Source organism: Bombus vancouverensis, chromosome 10 (assembly GCF_051014615.1).
Source record: "Bombus vancouverensis nearcticus chromosome 10, iyBomVanc1_principal, whole genome shotgun sequence".
NCBI classification, from domain to species: Eukaryota; Metazoa; Arthropoda; class Insecta; order Hymenoptera; family Apidae; genus Bombus; species Bombus vancouverensis.
The window spans coordinates 8,485,437-8,507,902 of record NC_134920.1 but is presented as its reverse complement, the minus strand read 5'-3'; the positions used below and the strand labels follow the sequence as shown (position 1 = coordinate 8,507,902).

Here is a 22,466-nt window from a genome sequence, read left to right as displayed (position 1 = left end):
TTCCGCTCGTCGGATTCCTAAACGACAACAACCGTTTCGTATAGGAATTTTTTCTCGATCGAATGATTAATATGTTTACAGGGTGTATAATGATGTATAGCGTCGCGGTAAAAGTTTTTATTGATCAGATTTCTGCAAATTCACGCTATCAGATGTAAATGATATCTACATGTATACGTCAATAATCAACTGTGGACATACCTTTTTTATAATCTAGTTTAAAGTACTGCCACACGTTGTAACGAAGACATTCATCAACGTCAAGGAATAAAGGAATTTCTATTTACATAAATAAGTCATGACACTGTCCTGTGGCTGAATTGTTTATTCAGTTACTTGGAATGAATTATTGAATGTTGATAATAAAAGACAAGGATTTTTTGCTGTAAAAAATTCAGACAAAATAAAAATTCAGGTAAACTAGATTTATATTAAACTTTCTATGAGATTGTGTTTGGCTGTTTTCGAAAGGAATAGTCTGTCGTATCTATGCTGTTGTATGTTGTATGCACTTATGCGTGTATATATGCATTTCGGTTGATCAAGTTGATTAATCATACTCATATAAGTTTATGACCCGTGATCGAATAAATAAATGATTACAATTATACGTGTCATTTGTGACTATGATCTCATGTGAATTACAAAACTTTCAGTCCAAGTTGGTTACTCGTTTAACCTTTTATGGGCTAATTTGCAAAGATTTAGTTTCAAAAAAATTTCGCCACAGCGTGCACGAATGTCAGAATACTTAAATTCTTTAACGAAAGAAATAAAGCACTCTCATAACTGGTTATAACAGCGTGTAATGCTGTGTATCCTTGTACATGCAGGCAAAGTTTCGTGAATTGTGTCATTGTTCTGTCTACCTTATTATAGTAACTCATATAATTATTAATCTATTATAATTATAATTTATTTTATATTACTACGTTAACCAACATGAAAGTCGCAAGTTTTTATTCGTACATTATTACATTTAAATATCGCAGTGGAGGAAATAATAAACATGATTAATAATACGTAACACTTGAAGATCTTTTGCGTCCTTTGCACATGATCAGCAATAATTACATTTCAAGGATACAGTAAGAATTAAATGTCGTTTCGTTGCTGGTATCCAATTACGTATGGTGTATATATATATATATATATATATATATATATATATGTACATATAAAAGATAGGATTAAAACAAAGGTGGTAGGATATGTATTTCACCATGGATAAATTTTGAAATAGACGATCGAACAAGTTTATATATGCCTGAAGTCAAGGACCTGTAATACATCGTGCACTTCAAGGTTAATCATTCCATGAATGTTCGTACATAAGAAAGAATCTTAATCTTAGTAGAAATGTATAGATTACGAAATCGATTCTACTTATGATTCAAGAGTGAGTGTAATTCTTTTACGTTTAGGTTCCTTGGAAGTAATTCATTCATTTGCTTACCTTAACGGATATAAACACTTTATGTAATGGTAAATGATAAAGGCTAAAATTAGACAAAATAAAAGAGTTAGCCACAAATTAAAGGAGAATAGCAAAAAGGAGAAATGGTAGTCGAGAATCGTCAATGATTATAAGCTACAAATAAATCGATGATGGGCTATGCGTGAACTCGGTGGAGATATTTTTGTGATCGTCACATTTCCACCTCTTCAATACTGGTTGGGGTCAGAGTTTCTATCTATGCTCTGGATAGAGAAATCACGCAGACTGTAAGTTCAGTACCAAAGAAAAGTTTCTACGCGTCAGATAAAGCAATAGCATCGTAAGTAAGAAAACGAAGATAAGCTGACACGCCAATGCTCGAGGAAAATAGCTTTAATTTTAAATCTTCGATACCCTGGTAACACATATATTCAACGTTTATTCAATAATTACATTTATTACATCATTTACCAATCTATCTAAGGGGAATCGGTATCAAAGGTTAATCGTTTTAAATCTTTGAATCAATGTTAATGTATGCCATAAATCTCGACAAAGAGCATTCTACGTTCGTAAGACTATACGTGAAAGGAGCAAAGATAAAAGTGGAAATTCTTGAAGTTATTGAAATAGGAATATCTGAGGTGTTGTGCATCGTCATTGTTTATTTCGGTCTGTCTCGTTGCAATTTACTTAGAAAACTTCTTGATTTGAGAAGATGATCGATAGAAGCTCCGTGGCGTACATTCGCTTACTGAATATTCCTTGCGCGCATATATGTATCATAATCAAACAAGAAACCAAAAATTAAAGTAGCCAACGTCGTTTGATTAATAATTAGTCACGAGCAAGCGTGCTTCTTTCGAATTGAACTCTTCCAATAAAAATTTCCATACGTTTACTGTATGTACCGAAAATTCTAGATACCAACGTTCTTCTTTGTTTCTACCCTGTTACATTAGTTCGTCTTCTTTTCGTTTGAGATGAAATTAATTCTAACTAGAAGCAACGGGCTGTTTTTATCATTCAATTAAGAATCACATTAATATGAAGGAATGGGAAATCGATCGAACATCCGTTTCCTTGATATTTTTCTGTATCTTCCCGCTTTCAATGCGTTATTATGTTTTTTTACTCGTAATATGATTGAGACCTTGTACTACAATTCACAACCAGGCTGCAAATTGTACGCGAGGTGGGGGGGGGGGAGCAATAATTCGTCATTATTCCATTCCATTTTGTACAGTTACTTTTCCCTTGATCAAGTTTAATGGTTGTTGTCCTTACATCTTACTGGTTTACCTTTATTTGCAAAACTTGATGTACGATTAATGCAGTTTAATATTATAAAACATTCTAAATTTAGAAGTAATTGATACTTTCGGCTAAAATAATTAACAATTCAGATAATAGTATCGTGAATAACACCGATTCACCATACGTTTGTCTGTATTCCCTGGCAATAGGAAATATTACGGAAATTAATACGGTTATCAAGGTACGTTTCTGTGAATAAACGAAATAGATAGCGGCATTGCTTTGGAACGTACATAATTCTGCGTATTGTTTTATTAATCGAGCATTAACGATTACCAGAGCTCGAATTCTATCTGTATTCTAGAATTGCAACGATAATAGAAGCAAATGACGAAGGACTACATTCTGTTATACATCTTCGATATTGATTCTATCTTGCACCCTTTTGTCTTTTAAAACGGTGGATTTTAATTGGTGGACGATGATACAAGAAATTTTTGGTCAATGAAACGAACAGTAATGAACAATTGATAACCATATCTATAAAGGAAAACTTATAAATCAGTACGCTTTATTATTTTAGTGGATTATTGAAGTATTCTTATCTTAATATCGTTATCTTAATGTTTATGTATTACGTACATATATTAGGAGAGGAATGACATTTTACAACTTTCGTAATCAGTTTAATTTTTCTTTTAGATCCTCGCAAGGTAACAATGATTATGATTTCTGATAATGATGATTACTTTCGATCATACCACAAGAATTTTAATACGGAATCATGAATTTTAAATAATTTTAAATAATTTTAAATAATAATTTATTTGGCAGTATTATTCTATCAATATTAATACTATAAATATTAATCCAGTGATTTGAATTTCGGGTAACTTTTGATGAGAATACAGAATGAATATTTATCTTATTGAAGAGATTGACAATTCGATAAGATTTGACTTTTTGCCATTAAATACTTACAATACAAGTAACATGTTACTTATTAAATTACAGTCCTGCGCAAAATGTTTCTCTCAATGTTTTTTGTATATCAAATTACTTGTGTAATTTGCATATTAGGTCCGGAAATCTTGAAGTTATTCCGGCGATAGACGTGACGCAAATCGTATGATCCACGAATTTAATATGAAACACGTTCATTTGACGCTTATTGCTAATTGTAGTGCGAAAAAAAGCAATGTTTGTTACATTTTCCTTTAATTGCTGCCAATTTTTTCTTCAATCAAGGAAACAACTACAAGATAGATAGACGCAATAAATAATTGCATGTTATGGACAAGAAATATGCCAGTATGCGATTGATTACTTAGAAACTGTGATTATTCGTTTTGTGGGCTATCTTTGAAGTTTTCCACTCGTAGCACGATAAAATAAATGAGAAGAACAAAAGCAGATAAAAGTATTACTAATATTTTGCATTGGTACGCGATGCTAATACAATTGCTGTAAAAACCGAATTGTCTTGAAAGCTTTTGAGTGAAACGATCGTATAGAGATATTTTAGTTACTGATTTTTAATTGCCTATTACCAATCAATGTCTCGTTCAGAAAATCCTACAAATTCCGAATAATTAATTTAATTATAATTAATTATTAAATTAATTAGATAGTTTAATTATAAAGTGCATCTCTGGTAGTTTTTATAAATATAATATAATTTGTTAAATAAAAAGGAACAAAATCATTTCGCGACGCGTAATTTATTGTTGTGAGCAATTGCACCTTTTCCGTTTATTGAAGTTGGCTACTTGCTAGTTCGCTTTAATAGTTCGTGATTAATAGGTTTTCAAGACTTTAAACGCTTGCGATCATTCATTCTTTGAAATCTCGAATATGGGATATCATAAATTATACTACTAGAATTGTGGCGCAATTAATAGTTTGTATATCATACGTAGTGTGTAACAACACGTTTGCTACTTAGGCTAGAGCACAAGTTATCGATTTTTCAAGTATCTTTAAACGAGAAAGATGGGTGATTTAAGTGAATCTCCGTCGTAACCGAATTTTTTTGCTTATTTGTGCTATTTACACGATATACCTTATCAGCGAACTGATAACACGATTTCATATTTGAATGTATGTTATTTTTATTCGTAGCGAAAATTAGGTCGGGTCTAGGTTAAATTGTAGGTTAGATCGAACAGTTTACGTATTTTTATGTTACGTATTTTATTCTATCGCTTCTATCTGGAATAGTAGTGGCAGGTTTTCACATATTCTTGCACGTACGATATTATTATGTAACAAGACCTCGTAAGTGCAATGCAGTGTAAACATATACAGGGCTGAACCTGGTACCATTTAATTGCCAACCACTTTTACCAAACGTTTAGGTCGGTATCAGAGATATAGAAACTTCATGTATATCTTTATTTTTTATCTACTTTTGTTTTTTCATGCAATATTCGTGATAATTTCGAAATAACATTACATACGCTATGTGTAAATTAATCAATATTTCAACAGCGAACGAGAGTCAGATAATAAATTTCATTATGCAGATAAGGATGTCTAGGTATATAGGATAATTAAATTAAACTGAACTACAAATTAATTGTTAATTTGGTCGGTGAATTGTTTTCTTAAATTCGTGTTGTTATTTTATTGAAAAGTTTATGGAAGAAATATTGTAATTTATAATTGTGCAATTAATGTTTCTTTAATTATCCCAAACAGCATATATCCATATAAAATTATTTTCGGGAAACATCGAATCCTCAAGATAAAAAATGTACGATGCGTTATTGCCCACGACATAATAAAGGCGTGTCTAATTTTAGATGTTTTATTCAAAGAATCTACAAAATATTTTCATATGTCCAGTATCCCAGAAGGTAAAGCAACTCGTCGCAGGTCCTAAAAGCCAATCTTTCCTTCGCATTTCTGTAGTGAAAAATTCCGATTGGTTACTATTTGCATACTTGAAGTTTGCTCGTGTCCAGTTCGGTTGCTGGCCAAGATAACGATGCAAATACCAAGTTTAGCGGGAGAAAAGGGTTTCGCCCGTGACGTTAGTGGTTATGAAGAAAAAGGAACTAAAGTGATTTTGGTGCTTATTTACGTATATATCTCGATTGCTCTTCAACCAGTTTCTCGTTATAAAAACTGTTAGGTTTTAAAAAGGAATCGCAGAGTGCAGTACTTTTTAGAGGCGCATATTCCAAATATATGTACATTCGGTTATAGTGGTTGAATAAAAAATAGCCATAAAAAGGTTGAATATACAACTTGAGGATCAATTTAAATGATAGTTGGTCAATGAAATGGAGCTTTTAAAATAAATTAAAAACAACTGTCATGTAAAAAATCTGCTGAATATATAAGCATATATTTTACTGTTGAACTACTTGAATATATCATATTTTAGGATAATTATTTTTTGGTGAATACATAATATAATAATTAATAAATCAATCAATAAATCAGCGTGAATCTATTTAAAAACATGATATAATTAATTTTATTTTTTTTCTTGGAAATATATGGAATATTATATCTTACTTATTCTATGAAACTACCCTATTTGTATATTGATTTACAATTTTTATTACAATGGATGTTCTATGTAATAAGTTGAATATTCTTTAGGGACTCGCCAAAGTGAATGAAGTTGATGCTTCGTACAATAAAAACGTGTGTTCAGTTGATATCGCAGTATATGTCTAATTAAATAAATGTGGTAAATATAAAAATTTATACGTGATCATTTGGACTGTACTGTATTGTACAAATATCATGCTACTGTATTTGGAGTGTACAGTAGCATGATATTTGTACTTTATAAATAGGTTGTTACGTTGTTTACTTTAATCAATATGGCGTATCTAAGCAGGTAATAAACGCGATCAAGTTCTAATTAGTCGAGGAATCTGATCACAGACGCATTTAATGCTAATCCATATAGATTCTGCGAAACAAATAATTAGTTTGCCGTCAGATTTTTTTCTTACAAATATCTATTATAACACAAACTTAACGAGATCTGGAAAATGTCGTTCAAGGTGTATCTTAATGATAAACAATCGTTTTGCAGTTTGTGTAAAATTGCGAATCATGTTCGTTCTAGGATAATAACGTAACTGCAAATATTATATGTTAGAAATAAAAAAGAATGAAAATTAAGCAGGTTTTGTACTATTATACTAACAGATCAACTATTTCATCTATTTTTTCCACCTGTTAATTGTATAATAATTTTACACGTTGCACGATACCACATAGTTTAAGAAAAATATGTTCTTATTTTTTTCAGTTATGCGCACCTGTCGTGTAGTTATTTCTCATTAGTGATAATGTTGAATGAGAAAGAGTTTGTATTTTGAACAAAGGTATTTGGTAAGTTATTTCTTTCCATAGAATGAATTTGCGTAATTTAAGGATTACACAATGTATGAAAATATTGTGTTTATTCTGTGGATAGAAAATTAGCTCGCATCGAGATCGTTGATTTCGTGATCTAGATCAAAACGCACGGCACTACATATGAGATTGTCACCGCAGACTATCACGTGGGACAATAATTAACTGATATGTTATACAATAAATTAGTATTCATATCACGTACGATTTACATAATACATATCCGATTCTGACGTTTTGTGGAAATACCTGTTTTCTAGTATATCCATAAAGTATGTTTTAATTGCTCCTCGTCCTATTACATCCGATCATAACACAAGTTTCATGAAATTATACTATTCGTACTTTATTCCCTTCTTCAATGTTGTCAGATATAAATTATATAATTTTACACATGCAAGTATGTCTTATGGAAATTCTTGAGTATGCAAATTTGTTTCATAAGAGAATGGAACCGAGCTAAAATAATCGATGAAACGAGGTTGTTCACAAGAACCTAGTGACAGATCGCTGTAAAAATGTACACATTTCACTTGATTTACAAAAAATTTATATACGATTATTTTTTATTGCATAAGAGCGACCAATTTCGCTATACAGAAAGCGCACTGTTGTATCGCGTTTAACAATCTATACGGAACTCTGTGAACAAGTGCGTGTTTGTTTCACCATGCGCGTGCTTTATATCAACAAATATCGAAATAACAAATTTTTGATAATTTTCTTTTCAGAAGGTATTGTTGTACTGTATTGTTGTATTGTATATTGAACGTGCATCCATTGTTTTTCGTGACATATCTTTATTGATTATTTTCGCAAGTTTGGCGTTCCATAATAATTCTAATCGTTGGCGTCAAGAATGTTTTCACGTTAAAGCATGATGGATCCTACACTTTCTAGTAATTTCACTATTGTTTACAATAACTTTTTTACGCAAGCCTGAACAGTTGTCAGTGATTTCTACACATATGTATGTTACATTATGCTACCGACTATACTATTTACTCTTTATCATTGTTATATCTCAATAATAAATCTCTACATCTCTAATATCCCATAATCATCGAATTGCAACAACTCGTTCCCTGAAGGAAAATTTCGTTCCACCAAACCGATTAATATCAGAAGTTATATACTGAGACATTTTTTTCATTCTTGCTACACCGATTTACCATTAATCATGACGTGAAAATATTACGTATTATAAGATATATAGATAAATCACACTGTTTGTTTGCACCATTTTTGTATAAGTTTGTTTTTCACGTTCGTTACTCACGCTAACAAACCTATTAATTATTAGTCCCTATTACGTTATTTACGTTATTATATTTCCTGGTTATATTTTTCCAATATATCGACGCGCGCAATGTATATTTTCTTGATCTTTCGAAACTTAACGGCCACTTTTAACGGTTACGATATTTGCCTGTGTGTTCGTTATGGTGTTATATTCTTTCGAGGCAAGATCATGGTATATACTTACATGGAAGTGTAAGGTGGAACGTTGCAAAAGAAATGCGATCGCTTTCGGGCGTAATGCGCAACGTTTACTCGTAAGACTGTTATGTCTACACGGAAGTTGCTTAACAATGTGATTTTAATAAATTGTTACCCGTGAATTCACGGTATGCGTAAATCGCGTTTAGCATAACCACTGTTTCGTTCACGTTCGGTTGACGCTATAACTCCTAAATTTGTCAAAATGACAGATGAATAGCAACACAAACTCTTTGCATTTACGTCTAAGCGATAACATACCGAATTTTTAAACTGTCTGTAAAACGATAGACACCGTAACTTACCGTGTTCTTCCTCAAGTAACTGTCAAAATCTATGGAAAGTAATTTGAGAAATCACGAACGACGTTAATAGAAGATTGAGCGATAGCGATAAATCGAAATAAATAGCAATGAATCGTGGTCATCCAAAATGTGTCGCGATTGTGCGGCAGTCGCGAAAGAGGTTGAGAACCTGTAGGAAAAAGAAGCTCTTTTCTTGTTACAGGATTCCAAAGGAATTGTACGAACCCAATTATGTCACGACGCGTCTTGTATTTGTCTCGATCCGGTGACAGGAAGATAACGTTAAATCATCTAAGAAACGAAAGCAGCTCCATTTATAAAATTTCTGTGGAAGTAGGTCTGCAATTTTATTCGAGAAATCTGTACCATCTCTATAAAAACGAAGTTGTGCGATATTTTTTCAATGGACTTTATGCTTGTTCAAATTGAATGCATTGTTATCCAGCGACGATTGAAGGTAATATGTTTCTTGCCTTCATGGTAATTATATTCGGAATTATCATAAATAATTAGAGCATTGAATATATAAATAAATGCCTTTCAGGATACGTGTGTTATCTCACATAATAAGGGAGATATAAATCTATACGCTTGCTAATGTTCTGCGGTAAGTATAGTCCACTTATTAATTTTAATAAAAGATATCAGCATAACGTCAATAATGTCGCATTGCAATAATTATTTCATTTTTACTGCGGCAATTTAATCGTATGAAACGTTATAATTTTCTTACTTACAAATTGACCTTGGTGTCTTGGTGTAGCAGAACATTTTCATGTGTCTAATCTCGTTCCTGTGATGACACTAAGTCCGATCACCATCGAATTTCGGAAATTTTTAAATATTTAGATTTAGTACCGTCTTGGGCGTCTTCGTCGACAAACGTTCACACACTGACAAAGACAGTTCAATTTATCGCAGACTTTTTCGAATCGGGTTGAAATCATCGAATGATAACTACTGTTGGTTGCTCCTACTAACAGATAAGATGGTTTGTGTGAAGACACATATTGTCTGTCATTTGACTTAGGGTGATTCGCTGCAACAAACTTGTTTCCAAGTCACTTAACAACTTAATTTTGTTAGTGGCATAAATAACCACGCCGTTTTATACGCCGATTAGTGAACTAATTAGAAATTTCTGTATCTATACTGTGCTAATACTCAACCGGTTTACGATTTGCTAGTATTTTTTTTAATTTGGCCACATGTGTAGTGCATACGCTGCGCGGATAAATATATATATATATATATATAAAGATAATAAGTCAAAGTATAATTCAATTCAATGCTTAGAGAGATAAAGAATAAAGAGAGATAAAGATTTCAATTTTAAATCTTCTTTCTTGTTAAATCAATATCTCTAACTTCTAATTGAAGATAATAAATTGGTTTCTTTATTTACAAACTTTTTAAGAAGGAAATCTCAATCTATATTATGTTTTTCTCGATACTAGATCTGGATTTTAGAACCATTTCTCCATTACATATTTCAAGGTTTGTTCTGTTAACAATAAATTTCTATCTTGCAATCTCATTATTGATCGAAGCAGTAGTAGCAGACATGTTTCTGTAGTTCTGGAACTGCTTTCAGTTTTGTTAGAATGTATCAGCCTCGTCCGCTTATTAGTAATAATCGATAATTATCGACTATTGATGTTGATTATAAGCAACATTCTTTTGTCGTGAACAAGTCGTGCAAATCGCCTAATTACCCGGTCATTCGTACCTTTTACCGTATAGTCGGATTAAACGGTTCACGGAAGGATCTTCTGCTCAGCAGAAGCTAGTGGAAACTCGTTTTACCTTTACGTATACGGTGTGTGAAATACTTTCGGATCATCAACTAGGGTTGTATCGTTACGCGTATATAAGATGTGTAAAGGGCGACTATTATCAAATTGTATTTTTGAACATTATATTCATCTCGTTATTTGTTTTTGCTAATGTATTCCGGTAAACACTTTTTCAATCCGGTTAATTAGTTTCTATGATTTGTCAATTTTTTTTTAATTTACCATCTTTGTGCCTTGACTGTTTTATTTTTTCCTCATTTGTTATGTTTCTATGGCTGCAATTGGGAGAAGGAAATTAATTCTCTGTTTTAGAACTGGATTGATGAGCTTCGCGTTGATACTTTTTCATCTCCTCTTTATCCTTTGCTGTTAACTTTACACCTAATTAGTATAATACATTTTTCGCAAATAAATACTGATTTTTAGTGTGTCGTTAATATTATTCTCTTTAATGATATCGACAATACCTGCAAGATATATGCGACTATCGCAGGAACAAATGCTGTCACATTCACTGTCTTCTGATTCCGATTCTCCTAAGGCTCTACGAGACGACCTTTCCGTACAGGATTTTGTACAGATTCTTTTCCTTCCGCGGCTTTTCTGTTGGCTCATGTAAGTCTGGCTTGTTGCTACCACAGAAATGCGTAATATGAACGAGAATTGAAATTATTTCTGTTCCTTTAATTACTATTATTGACGTAATTGCGCTAGTTTGCAAAGGAACGATTAAATGTAAATAGTCTTATGTAAAATGTAAAAGGTGGTATAAAGTATTAATAAAGCAAGTTTATTGCAAAAATGATTTGCATTCGCACAGTTAGCGGTTGAACAAATGTGCAAAATATCTTTGATAGGAACGAATGTGTTAAAAATTAGAAAAGAGTGCATGTCGTTTAAAAGAAGAATTCAGCTCTGTATATGAAATTACTATGAAAGTACCTTTGTAACTTAATTTAATTAGCGATGTTTACATTCAAAAGATCGTTACTTTCATCTTACCTGGGCTTTCCGATGTAATATCCATTTTAGATACACTAAATCCTAGGCAACCAATATGACGTGGATTAAGAAGGAATTGCCTCTCTTCTATCGAGGGTTTTATACATCCTAACACTAGCTCTGCGAACGAAACTCGTTTAACCAGTTTCCTAATCAATTTCTTTGACTTCTTTCTCTTCTTCTTTTTTCTGCATTTTCGATATTTCACTTTCATTACGGTTTTAGGCATAACTTCTTCTATCTCGCCTTCATTGATACAATCGGTTACTAGTTTTCTGCGTCTTCGTTTTTTGATTTCTTTCTTCGTTCCCTTTGATTCTTTTGCTCGTTCCTCTTTCCATTTTCTGTATTTTCGACAATCGGCTTTACGACGAAGATCCATATTTTATATAAAGGTAAGTTTATAACAATACCAATCTTTTTAAGAGTTCAATGTGTGTTGTATTGAGAAGTGGTTTGATAGGTGGATGCGCCTATTTACATCTTTGTATGGGAATATTCTGATTGATTTTTGATAATCATGATTAACTGGCTACGGTAAATCCATGTTGAGTTTTTAAGAGGTTCCTCTGGTGTGGATTTTACGTGAATGCATTTTGTCAGGTCTATGAATTTATTAGAAGAATCACGTTAAACTTTCTCGCTTGTTTTTCGTTTGAGATAGACGTAACATTGTATGCAATCTCTGTACGTAGTAAACTTCATGCTATATTTTGTATAATTTTTGACAGATAATTTACCAAGCATGGCAAAATTTTAAGTAACGTAGAAAGTACCTGAAAATGTTAAAATATTATCACTTCCTATTAGAAATAATCGTGTAAATGCACAAAATTATTTGATACAATTTTTTTAAGAAAATGTAGATTATATGCTAAATCAAGTGTGAACTTAAAATGCTACAACCTTTCTTTCATGATTCCTACTGTCTTAGAATCGTTCAAATTCCATTGTATAAACCAGTAACTTGGTAATTAAGCGCAATGGTTCAAAAAGATTTGAAATCAAAATCAGGGCTCGACGTAAACCGAAAGAAGCAAGTACAAAAACACAAACTGAAGCAACTCGCAGAATGCGACGAGATTGTTTCTTCGGAAACTGTGAATGCTATCGGTCGAGTTACAGATGTTGTTCGAGCCGCCGATGACAATGCACCGAGTAGCGATGAGCTCGACGAAGACCTCGAAGAGCAGCACAAAGACCTAAATTTGCATCTCGATTTGCCAAATGATACGTATTCCCTGACCGCGATCAGGCCAGAGCTTCCAACCTGCGTTAGATATGGTGTTCGTGAAGGGATGACTCATATTAACATGCCAAAGTTTTCACCATTGTCCAGGGGTCATCAGGTAAATAAAATTTTCGGGACCATCGTAAACTTAGCTGTATCACAATTGAGGAATTTGAAAATTCACCGAAGTTACTTTCGTTGAACGGATTGTCTTTGCAGATCTATAAACTCTTTTGACAAAATATTGGTAGCATATGAAGACTACAAAAGAAGAGCATGACAAGCAATTTAAAAATTCGATAATCAATTCCACGTAACCAAAATTATCCATTTATTTGATCAGAGAATGAAACATGTCTTTTTGCATTCTGTCAAACATTTAAAAAATCATTACTCGTTTGATTTTGCAGAAAATTTCACACATTTGTCAGTTATTTTCAGGAATCTTGCCACCAAATGACATCAGAATCACAAAATCAACAAAAAATTGTCTTGTCATGTTCATCTAATAGTATATCTGCAATTAAAATAATTTTATAGATATTAAATAATATCTGTAATTTAAGATAATCATTTTAACTATTAGGCTCTACCATTATTAAATATTTCATGACCAAAGTATTACGTACTGTGTAGTTATAATATTAAACTTGCACAACTTAAAACGAATTATCACAATCTTCATCTACTCATTTAATGGTTTCCGCTTGAAAGAGCTTTCTTTTGATCAAATTCAACGAAATCGCAGGGTTTATGCAATTTTATCTACTTAACATACCTGCAAAGATGCAATCTTAATCGGTGCAAGAGACTTTCTGTCGCAACTTATCGCTGCTACCTATTATTTCGATGATAGGGTGGAGCAACAGCGATCGCGGCGTTTGCGACAACAACAGTTTATAAATCCCGTTGTTGGAACGAGGCGGTTATCGATCAGATTATCGAAGATGGAGATACGTTTTATTGTGAATCATATAAAGACATAAACACGGACGATCGACGAATGCTGTCGATTCTCGATTTAAAGAGGACTCTATGCGTGCAAGGCAAGTTGACCGTTAACGTCAGCATCGAGGAGGCTGCATACGCTGGCAAATTTCGCTCCACAGAGGTGACGGAATTGCATCTGGTCAAAGCCTTGGATTTATTCTTCAAACGCTACAACGCTGGTATTTTGGCATCATCAGTATTGAACGTGGCGATTTGGAAAGACTCGAAGTATTATAATCTGTTCGATGGTCAGCCAAGGAAAGAGAATTGCGAACCAGCAGGTGATGGAGTCAGTGGAATAGCTAAGCTGTTTTTGGTCAAGGATCTAATAGGACTTCTTTTTATTATCCTCGAGAAGAGCAACGTGAAGAACGAGCCTTTCGTTCTCTACGCGATAGCGATTAGTGGCGTGGATCATTACACTCAACCAGTGGATGCTGAGAAGCAGGAGAGAGCCAATCACAGAGCACAAAGACGACCGAGTGGTTATAAAATGCAGGAGAAGTATCGAGCTGTGGTCCAAGGCTCTTATCACGTTACACATCCTGTAATTCCAGCCCCACTTCGTAGTCGAACATTCCTGATTATAGCTCTGGCAGCTCTGGTCTATTCGCGACTGGTGAACGCCAATAAGTGGACCAGTGCTCTGATCGATCTAATTTTTAATCAATCCAATATATATTTCGTCGATCTGGTACGCGTTCTCGATAAAGATTTGGATGATAAAGAGTTCGAGCTTCGTTTGGACGATATCATGGGTGACATCATTCTCGGAGCATACTCCGCGAAAGTGAAGATTCGAACGAACGTTGTCCCAGGTCACGGACAGAAAAAAGGTAAACTCGGGATTGACGATGGTATACGTGAGTTCTTTCAGACTCAAGTGACCGGTCTGCTCGAGATAAAGAATTTCTTCTATGCAATTTGGAGACACGACGACACGTACTATTTCATGGATCCCTTTGCCTGTGACGAAGAAGGATTCCGAAGTAGTTCGGCTGAGATAGATGGTTCAGCGAATCCTGGGGAAGCTGCCTGTGTGACGATGAACAGCTCGATCAATCAAGTGGTGGAGACCATTATGGAGAACACGGGTAGTAGGGACAGAGATCCTTTTGTGATCCACGGGGTCCGAGTCCTGTACGTGAAGACTGGAACCACACCTGGCGGTCCGTTGGAGAAGGTGATCTATCGAGAGAAAGGTACGAACCGCAGGCCGCAAGCATTATCGCCATTACCGACGGTCAAGGACGACGCGTTAAAGCTGAACGAAGTGGTCGATATGAAACCAAGAATACGACCGGATGTGGATAAAATGAGGGACGTGGAGGTCCAGGTTCCAGATCTGCTAACAGACGCGGAGAATTATATGATGACGGATGACGAGCCTACGACTTACGTAATCGTGCCACCTGAAGAGAAGAAGGAGCCAGAGGAAGAACTTTGGGGAGAAGAGGAAGAGGAAGAAGAAGAAGATATAAGGAGATTGCGGGCGGAAGCTGGCGACATTACAGAAGAAGAGGAGGAAGAAGGTCCTGAAATAATCGAAGAGAAAGAGCCTGTTGAAGAACCAGTCGTGAAGTTAGTCAAGGGTTACAAAGTGATAAATCCTAATCGTTTGATCCTTCAGGGGTCGAAGAACTGTTTGGACGAAAATTTTGACGAATGGTCGAGGGGAAAGCAAGGACTGATAGCAGCTCTCGCGGTTTTGGCTTATAGAAGATTGAAGAATCCCACCAAGTGGCGAAACATGGATATCGATCAACTGGTCGACGTCAGCAACAGAATTTTCGACGAGATTATAGATTGGATTAGAAAGGGACGTCCTAAGACGAGAGATCCCGAAGAAATAGTTGAAGAAGAAGCGGAAGAAGAGGAAGAGGAAGAAGAGAGAGAAGGTGAAGTTGAAGAGAAATTGTTACCTAAACCAAGTCACTTGGATATGACGATGTTACCCCAAAGAATAAAGATGGGAGAGAACGATGTGTTCTTTAAGACGAAGATGAAAATTATTCAAGGTGAAGCGAGTCCTTTGGCAAATCTTGCAGAGGCTCTCGAATGTTACTTCAACCGATATCCAGAATTAATCCTGGAGAACAAGAGACTGATGTATGGTATTTGGAAAGAGGGGCCGAACTTCTTCATGTTCAATCCATACGGAAGCGACACAGAGGGTTGGCGTCTTCGCGACTATCCGGCTTCATTTGCAGTAGTAGCTAGTTTGAACGAATTAACCGATCTTCTTTACGGCGTGTTGGAATTCAACGATCCTTCCTTTATAATTCACTTCGTCGGACTGGACTCGATACAGCCTGGCCTTTATGCTACTGAGGAGGAAATAATAGTTCCAGAAGATGCCGTGATCGAGCAATTCAAAACGAGATTTCTACCGATCACGGACGACGATCTAGAAAAGTTACAGGCTGAATTAAAGGAGGCAGAGGAAGTTGAGGAAGAACCAGATGTCGTAGACGTGGAGGTTATGGGCGAAGAAGAGGAAGAGGAGGAGGAAGAGGAAGAAGGTAGGAGACCTGTGAGAAAGTTATACGAGGAAGAGGAAAAGCCTTTAATCGATCCATTGCTAGAGGCTCAGGAACAAGATCAACCTGATGCACCCTATCGTTTGAACCTAATTCTACTTACGTCCAACATGAAGGTCTTTGACGAAAACGAAGAAACCATTGACCAGGTGCACGAACAGATAGCCTTAGAGAAGTTAAAGTACAATCATCCTCCTCCTTACGTTATGCCATCTAGTAAAACATTATTGAAGCTTTTGGAAGCGAAACGAGCCAAAAGATCCATTCCATCTTTAGTATCGAGATTCTCCATAGACTCCAGATTAGATGTAAAAAGGAAAGGCGGAATTTCTATGATTATCTTGGCTAAGTCGACGATGATCGTACCGTCAGGGGTATTGGAGGAAACGAAACCTTCAAAAATGATTAAACTATCTCCGAAAAAATATTTATACTCTAGAATTTTGCCAATCTGTCTGATGCCTCTGAGAGCTATTAACGACATGTATATACAAGATGAAGATCTTGCCACGGCTCTCCGATTAGAAGATCTACGGAGGTTGGAGGAAGAACAGAGGAGGGCCGAAGAATATGTTCAAGAGCTTGTACCGGAAGTACCTGTGGGAGTTCGTATACGACCAACGTTGATACCACTCGGACCGATTATTAAAACGCCGATTTCTGAGAAGAGGACGATTACTTGTATTGAAAAGAAGAAACGTAAATGTTTGTTGAGCAAAGCTGACGAAGGCGATGCTTTGATGGAGAAGGTTCTCTGCAATACGGAGGATCTATTGTTAGAACTGTTCTTCCCTGACTTTAAAACAAAGGATCAGGTTCGTTTTAAAATAGTTATTATAGAATGGAAATTTATATATCTATTTACGATGTTTTCGTCGTCGTGATAGCAGACAGAACCAAAAGTTATGGAGACCAAAATTTCTGAACTTACTAAACCGATGGAGTCTGAAACGACGACGATTAAAAGGAATACAGTGGGTAATCAAAAGAAAAGGTCTGTGCAAGATTCGCGTGGTTTAAAAGTAAGCTCCATTCTTTAAGTGAAATAATGATTCGTTTAAAGTAAATATCGAACAGGAAATAATTATTATAAACTATTGTATGAATATTACTTATTTTCATTCTAAGCTGACGCAAGATGGAATCCGAATACTTCATGGTAACATATGTTTCAAAAATCGCGACGAAGTCCAAATCTGTCACTTCAAATCTTGCTTCTTTACCGCTCTGCTGTGTATTCTGGCGAAGATCAAACTGGATCCAGATCGTTTCTCCGGGAAGATTTTAGATCAACTCATATTTCTTGGAGACAAGATCTATCAACAAACCGGGAAACTACGGTATAAACCATATCGATGGTTCCATCATATCGAAATTCTCGATACAGTTTACAACGTGATCACGAAGCAGGCTGTTTACGCGGATCCTAAAAATTGCGAGGACGACGAGCTGGAATTCGTGCTGGACAATTTCTTCGAGAAAGATAAGACCGGAATCATTGTGTTTATCAATTGCTCGTACGCCTTTTGGACGGCCAACGATCGATATTATTTGTACGATCCTTATCCCTGTGACGAGAAGGGTAATGTTTCAGAGGAAGGTTACTCCTGTCTTATGGAATTTTGCAACATGAGCGCGATGATCGATAAGATCGAAGCTAACGTCGGTGAAAATATTAAGAAACCCTATCGAATATACACGATATGTATAGCTCACATGGAGACGAAAAAGAGAGCGAAGAAGAAACGAAGAAAAAAGTGGGTTCATTGCGTGGAGAAGCAAGTCGAAGAAGTTCGCATCGAAGAGCCCTCGGAAATGGAAGTATCCACTAACGCATCAGAAGCATCTCTAATCGAGTCGGCCGACTGGGTGAAACAGGAATCGAAAACTAGTCTCGTATACGATATGACGATTCCTGGTTTCGCTCCTATTAAACATTATAACGCCTCGATGTTCGACGTAGACGTTCTGGAAAATGAAATCACGGCTCCACGATTGGCACCTTTTAAAAAATCTTCTGTAAGGGAATCGGAGAAGGTGGAGGATGAGTTCGAGGCGATAAAACTGTTGGTCAGGAGGAAAGTTTATGAAAAAAGGTTCAAGCCGCATACAGCAATCACTACTCCTTTGGATCTTTGCATCATGGCTTGGTCGTTGATTCACGATCCAGTTACCTGGTCTGTTAGGACGATAAAGGGACTGTTCGAGGCGAGTACCGACTATACTTTCGACAGCATGTTGGCCGCGGAAGATTCAACGGTCAGTGAAATGACTGATGGTTTATTACCCGAGTTTGAGATAGCCAATTACGTGTTTCGAGTGGTGTTCGTACCTCTGCACTATGGAACCCTGTACAGTATCGAGGGTTGGAATCTCTCGATGTCCTTGCAGAAAGTGTTCGACACATTCAACTACACGGGCGCGATTATAATTTGCGGTGATTCTCATATGGGTGTTTTAAAGAAGGATGAAAATCATTTTGCTTGGTGGACAATTAGAAGAACGAAAAAATTGAGGATCGTTACTTCTATAGATATGAAGGAATTTTTGAAGTTGATCGTTCAGGAGATCGATCAACCCGAGGAGACGGTTTTTATGATGAGAGTAATTACGGTTTCTTATGCCCAAAAAGTTGATCCTGATTGTAACGATACAAAAGGTCTTCATGAGCCAGTGATGCCAACCAGCTCGCTGGCGGAAATTCATAGAATGCCAGCTAAACCTTACGATCTCGAGGCAATATTCAGGCCTACCGTGCCAGAATCAAATAAACCGATCTTTATACAGGGAACGGTTGCCCTGAACAATAGAGATACTGTGACCGAACCGAGAGTTAAAAGATGTTACTTTGTCGCTGCTTTAGCGGTGATGGTGAAAAGAGATATCATTCAGAGTCCCATGCCAGGAATGATAGATAAAGTGATCGAGGTTGCTGAATCAGTTTATAGAGAATTTTCGGAGCCCAAGTTTCATACGGAACACATTTTGCGTAATGTTACTGTGATGAATAGAATCTTCGATTTTCGCGACTGTGCATCTCCTTTGGTAACGCTTACGCTAAACCCTCGAACTTTGAGAACCGACTTTTACGTTCAGGTTAGCAAATTTATGTTTTATTTATTACGTTAGATTAGCGCGTATGAAATGTCGTTTTCCCAAGATTATCCTCCAATTCTATCCTATTTTTCAAATATTCAATGTTGAAAAAACATTTCATATAATGGTTTACGAAAGTATTCGAATTTATAAAAACTTTTTATGAATAGGTATATTATGTGTATTCGAATTGTATGATGGAATTTCAAAATAATTTATATAACGCATACGATGTATATAAAAGTTTCCTATGACAAGTGTTCAAATACTTTTTTGTCAACCAATGTACGTACTAATCTAACACGTTAATTAAATCACACAATGAAAATCGCTTTTATTCCCATCCATCACAGGTAAGAAAGCATTTACGAAAATATTTTAAAACGTACGCAAGTGGAATTCTGCATTTCACCAACTGCTGTTACGGTTTCTGGTATTCGAGAGCCACGAACGCGTATTACTATTTAGATCCTTACCAGTGCAATGAAAAAGGAAGGAAAGTTTCAAACGGTGGTAAAGCTTGTCTGTGTATCTTCCCCAGTATTTGTCAAATGGTGAGAAACATGTGCTTTAATCAGTTCGAAGACACCTCAGGCTTCTTTATTCATCGTCTGCACGTGGACTCGGTAAACGTGCCATCGTTCAAAACGTTCAAGGAAGATCCTATGTGGTTGTACCTGGATTATCATTGGAACTTCAAACACGCTCCGGACATCGTAAAATCAAATACCAAGAAGAAAAAACAAGTGGAAGAATCGGAAAAGAAAAACGTCAAGCAATTCTGGAACAATTACGCTGTCGAGGTGTCTAATCTTATCTATTCGGTTTGGGGAACCATTGGCTCTTACGATTCCCGATTCGGTGATCGGGCTGGAAAGAATCAGGCAGCCATTTGCGTGGCTGTCTTGGCCATGCAGTATCTCAGTCATCCATCGAGATGGGGTCCGGCCATTTTGGATTCAGCCGTGATCTGCGGAGACTCTTATTATACGGAAAGCTTAAGAAGCTCCATCCAAAAATGTGCCAAGCATTTCAACAGGTTCAATTTACAAAGCTCTTTCAAGATCTTTCCCCACTTGTGGACTATTGACTTCAGAGATGGTATTTGTGGAATTTTATACGGTGCTCGAAATAGGATGACTCTCGCGACTGCATTGCAGAAAGCTTTCGAAGAGTCACCGAACGTTCTCATCGAGTGCAACAAAATCACGTTAGCAGCCCTCGCGGCGAAAGATGGATACTACGTCGCTGATCCCTGTTGGGTCGGACCACCCCTGTTCAACAAGGACCATGGAGCGATCTATGTCCTTCGTTGTAAGAACATGAACTCCCTGGTCTACGCGGTGATCAAGATGCTTAACACTAATCAGAGACTCGATTTCCGTTTGACTCCTATCATGTTCACGTTTGAACAGGAGGACTTTAACTTTGTTGAAGGAAAGAAACGCGAAGCGAAGAGGAAGGTCTTCTTGGATCCTATTAGAACTACTCCAGGGAAAGTCACTGACCCTGGTATGCCTATTCCAGGCGCTCACACGGCCCCAGACGGGGTTTCTTATCTCACGTATCGCAAGAATCTTGAAATGGGCATAAGCAGAGCCCACGAACTGGAGAATCCTGAGTTGCCTTCGGTAGAGCCAGTGTTGGAGAAGGATAACATGACCAGCACGCTCATTAGTACCACCTGGCATCTGAATCTCGGCCAGGCCGCTCCTTTGGAGAAATCTACGCCTGTGTTCGAACCTCGGGTGATCCAACATGTGCCGGAACAGTGCGAGGCACGGGTAGTTGATTCATTCGAGCCAACTCGCCACGTGCAAATGTCTATTACCGACCTGCTGGCAGCCTGTGACGATTATCCAAGAGTGGTAGATTTCACTGGCGAACCTGCTCCACAGCTAAGACCGCTGGAATGCACCGCCGCGCGTAGTTTTCTTAGCGACGCTACTCGTCAAGAATTTCGTGCTCATACCGCGGACATGGCCAGCGAAGTTTATAAAACTTACAAACATCGGCTTCCCAAGATAGCAAAGGACCGATCAGCCGCCGGCGATAGCGGAATACCTGTCGAAGACATTCATCCCATCACCGAGGAGGAAATGGAAGTGAAGCAGAATTCTCCTGACACCGAGGGAGAGACAGAGGGCACAGAAGATGAAACGTTTACGGAAACGGAAGCTACTGAAACCGCGGAAGACGACTAATGCACTGATAATTGTAACAAAATTCTGAATTATTGTTTTTGGGTAATTTATTTTATTTGTTTCGTCAAGGATTTTAGAGGAAGCCAGGTTAGTGCCTAGTCTCTAGCATTTTGTAAGGTCTGTTGTTTTATTACGTGATATTTAAATGTAGTCGACATTATTTTGTGGCTAATGATTTTTTGATGAGACGTCTTTAAATTCTTGTAAGTAAATGAGTATTGTGTTGTTGATTTTGATTTTGATTTTGATATAATAAATTACATGAATTTTAAACATCAGATATTTTATGTTTTATTGAATTTACGTCTCGATGTAGGTATTTGTGGTTAATAAAATATTCATAGAGAGATATTGTAAAAAATTTAGTATGATTTAATTTCGTATTCTATGCTGTTTAATGTACCATGTTTGTTTCTACAGATACTTGCTCGTTTATGCAGTCTGGGATGTAATATAGAGATGCAGAGAATTGATTTAGATACACATCTAGTTCTTTATGACTTCTCAACAGTTATTGAGTTATTGTCCTTTGTAATCCTACAATCTTCCAATTTGGAATCCAAAATATGAAGGTGGTTCACCTTGGGCTCCGTGATGTGGAATTTTTTAAAATTTCAAAATTCTGCAAGTCAGAGTTACTGTGAAATAAGTATTCAAGAAAATGAAGAGAAATATTTATCTTATGGATAGAAGCATATTTTCAATAACATACTATTTAATAATT

The 22,466-nt window shown here is 36.1% G+C and overlaps 2 protein-coding genes across 3 annotated transcripts; one reads left to right on the top strand and one right to left on the bottom strand.

Annotated features, from left to right (window-relative positions):
* Nucleotides 1–9,430: 9,430 nt before the first annotated feature.
* Nucleotides 9,431–12,399, bottom strand: LOC117157107 (uncharacterized). Of its 2 annotated transcripts, XR_013059386.1 has the most exons (4): nucleotides 11,682–12,399; nucleotides 11,147–11,311; nucleotides 10,902–11,060; nucleotides 9,431–9,859 (listed from the first exon to the last, which is right to left on the bottom strand). XR_013059386.1 is itself a non-coding variant. In XM_033334843.2 (3 exons), exons 1-3 carry the CDS (start codon nucleotides 12,061–12,063, stop codon nucleotides 10,975–10,977), a joined length of 633 nt encoding a protein of 210 aa, XP_033190734.1. In that variant the 5' UTR covers nucleotides 12,064–12,399; the 3' UTR covers nucleotides 10,176–10,974. The 2 variants fall into 2 exon arrangements, 1 of the variants encoding a protein (XP_033190734.1); XM_033334843.2 differs by lacking the exon at nucleotides 9,431–9,859 and having other exon boundaries at nucleotides 10,176–11,060.
* Nucleotides 12,400–12,664: 265 nt separating this feature from the next.
* On the top strand, nucleotides 12,665–21,923 carry LOC117157110 (uncharacterized). The gene is made up of 5 exons (XM_076622271.1): nucleotides 12,665–13,030; nucleotides 13,769–17,322; nucleotides 17,410–17,464; nucleotides 17,520–19,538; nucleotides 19,892–21,923. Exons 1-5 carry the CDS (start codon nucleotides 12,665–12,667, stop codon nucleotides 21,740–21,742), a joined length of 7,845 nt encoding a protein of 2,614 aa, XP_076478386.1. The 3' UTR covers nucleotides 21,743–21,923.
* Nucleotides 21,924–22,466: the final 543 nt, after the last annotated feature.